Source organism: Prenolepis imparis, unplaced genomic scaffold, assembly GCF_030444845.1.
Source record: "Prenolepis imparis isolate NDT839.2.m4 unplaced genomic scaffold, iyPreImpa1.0 SCAF_74, whole genome shotgun sequence".
Taxonomy (NCBI): domain Eukaryota; kingdom Metazoa; phylum Arthropoda; class Insecta; order Hymenoptera; family Formicidae; genus Prenolepis; species Prenolepis imparis.
Window position 1 is genome coordinate 160,668 of NW_028141232.1, and position 2,452 is coordinate 163,119.

Genomic DNA, 2,452 nt, shown 5'->3' on the forward strand with positions numbered 1-2,452 from the left:
ATACTCCGATCTCAGTAATCGAGCAACCGGTCTTGTTAAGTGAATCCCGTTGACCGTTCTACACGAGAACGTCGCGGGTGAAATGAACATTGGTCCTTCGAGCCGGATAGTTCGAGTGGAGAGAAAAGAGAAGAGGCTACGTGGATATCGGGGTTCGTGCCGCGTGATCATACAGACGACCTTGCATCCGCAGGGAATGAGACAGAGTTTCGATATGGTGCAACCGTCAGTGTCGCATCAAGAGTGAATTGTAAAGTAACTTTGCAAACCAAGTTGCATAATTAAAAGCGATTCCGGACTCTCGCTGCACGATCACGTGCAACCCGCGCCGTCGATCACGTGATTCGCGCGTGCGGCCGCGCTACCCGCGTCAACAAGGACTTTCCCCGCGCCGCGCGCTACCCGCGTCAACAAGGACTTTCCCCGCGCCGCGCGCTACCTGCGTCCACAATCTCTAGCCCCGCGTCGCGCTACCCGCGCTCACGGATTTTCGCTTAACGTTCCGCTTTTCCGCGGCTACATATCAAGTGCTTAGAAACTATGGCCAACATGGAGGTCCTGTTAAAGAAACACAACACGACCAAGGGCTTTATCGAGCGATTTTGGGAAAACCTAGCCAAAGCAGGCAAGGAAAAGATGACGTATGAGTATATGAGGACCCGCCTTGCTTTGCTTGAAACCTATTGGCAGAGGTTCGAAGATGGCCACTATAAACTGCACGAGTACGACACGACAAATGTAAGGGAGATTCAAGAATATCTAAACGAGCACGTTTACGCGAAAACCGAGGATAACTATGTGGCAACCAAGACTCGGATACAAGAAAAGCTCGAAGCAATATCATCTAGTAAAAACCAAGATCCAGCCCGCGCGACGACGTCTCTTTTGAAACACATTCAGCTGCCTAAGATAGGCCTGCCAAACTTTTCGGGAGACCAGCTAGCATGGGAAAGTTTTCGAGACTTATTCCGATCACTCGTGGGTGATGTGCCAGAACTAGCTCCAGTTCAGAAGTTGCAGTATCTTAAAACCAGTCTCACAGGGGAAGCTGCAGCTGTCGTCGCCAACATCGGATTGACAAATAAGGGCTATGAGACAGCATGGTCGGAGCTGGTGGCACGCTACGATAATAAGGGAGTCTTACTTGCGGCTCATATGTGTACCTTCTTGAACAGCACGCCTATCACTAAACCGTCAGCAACAGAGCTCAAGCGGTTGAGCAGCGTGGCGTTACAAACGCGTCGATCTTTTGAGTCTCTCGGACGTCCCGTCGAGCACTGGGACGATTGGTTTGTCCACGTGGTTGGAAAAGTTGGACTCATCGTCGCGACTCCTGTGGGAGGCCTCTCTTCAGACCAGCACCGAGTTTCCACAGCTCAGCAAGCTGGAGGACTTTCTACAGACACGTATTCGTGCACTAGAAGCTGCCAATTCAAGGCCAGCTCCCACAGCAGCGACCTCTTCGGCTAAATCGCAGGATCGAAAGGCGAAAGTAAACACACTAACAACGTCGACTTCTGGACCATCGAAGCGTGGCAAACGCTGTTCGGTATGCCAAGGTAACCATTTGTTTAACTATTGTTCCCGCTTCAAGGAACTTACGGTGACGCAACGTCGAGAACACGTAAAGAAGCAGGGAGTGTGCTTTAATTGCCTCAAGGATAATCATTCGGTGTCGAGCTGTCCTTCCGGTTTTCGATGTATCAATTGTCAGGGTAAACATCAAACTCTCTTACATCTTAAAGAAAGCTCTTCGACAGCGGACTCCGATCATACCGATAAGGCTCCGGTCACGGACCACTCGAGTGCCAGTGGGAAAGCTACAACGGACTCTTCGGTGAACGCCAACTTGGCCGCTCTCGTACTTACGACCAGGGGTCCGATTCTTCTGGCTACTGCTCAAGTATCCTGTTCAAACAGCAAGGGGGACTCTCTAGTGGTACGAGCCTTGCTGGATTCAGGATCTGAGGCCACCTTCGTCACTGAACGAGTGGCACGAGCTCTGAGACTGCCTCGTAAACGCGTACATGTTCCTGTGTCGGGCATACAGGGAGCTTCCTCCGGCGTTGCCTCGTACTCCGTGGATTTAGGGATCAGCCCACCCCGAGATCCTGCCGTGCGTCATCATCTAACGTCAGTGTTAGTACTTCCGAAATTGACTTCGGCGCTGCCTTCACACGCTGTCCGACGTGGCGATTGGCCTCACCTAACTGGACTGGAGTTGGCTGATCCGCACTACGATCGACCCGCGCCGGTTGACGCCGTATTAGGAGCTGATGCATACGGTCTTCTACTTAGAGAAGGCCTAAGAAGGGGACCTGCTGGATCTCCATCGGCTCAGGCGACCTCCTGAGGTTGGGTGTTGATGGGTCACACTACGACGACGCCCTCGTCGCCTAGCGTGTCAGCTTGTCACGCTACAGTGTCTTGTACTGAAGTGGACCGGACGCTT

At 52.4% G+C, this 2,452-nt stretch overlaps 1 protein-coding gene across 1 annotated transcript; it reads left to right on the forward strand.

Moving 5' to 3' along the window:
- The first annotated feature begins 540 nt into the window (after positions 1-540).
- Positions 541-2,353, forward strand: LOC145947397 (uncharacterized). The gene is made up of 2 exons (XM_083057185.1): positions 541-1,311; positions 1,355-2,353. The coding sequence occupies exons 1-2, from the start codon at positions 541-543 to the stop codon at positions 2,351-2,353; spliced, it is 1,770 nt and encodes a 589-aa protein (XP_082913311.1).
- The last annotated feature ends 99 nt before the right edge of the window (positions 2,354-2,452 follow it).

What these genes read in the sequence shown, in the direction of transcription:
- LOC145947397 (XM_083057185.1), top strand. Translation starts at nt 541, where the DNA reads ATGGCCAACATGGAGGTCCTGTTAAAGAAACACAACACGACCAAGGGC. An exon ending in TTGTCCACGTGGTTGGAAAA is followed by an intron (nt 1,312 to 1,354) that starts GTTGGACTCATC and finishes GCCTCTCTTCAG; the next exon opens with ACCAGCACCGAGTTTCCACA.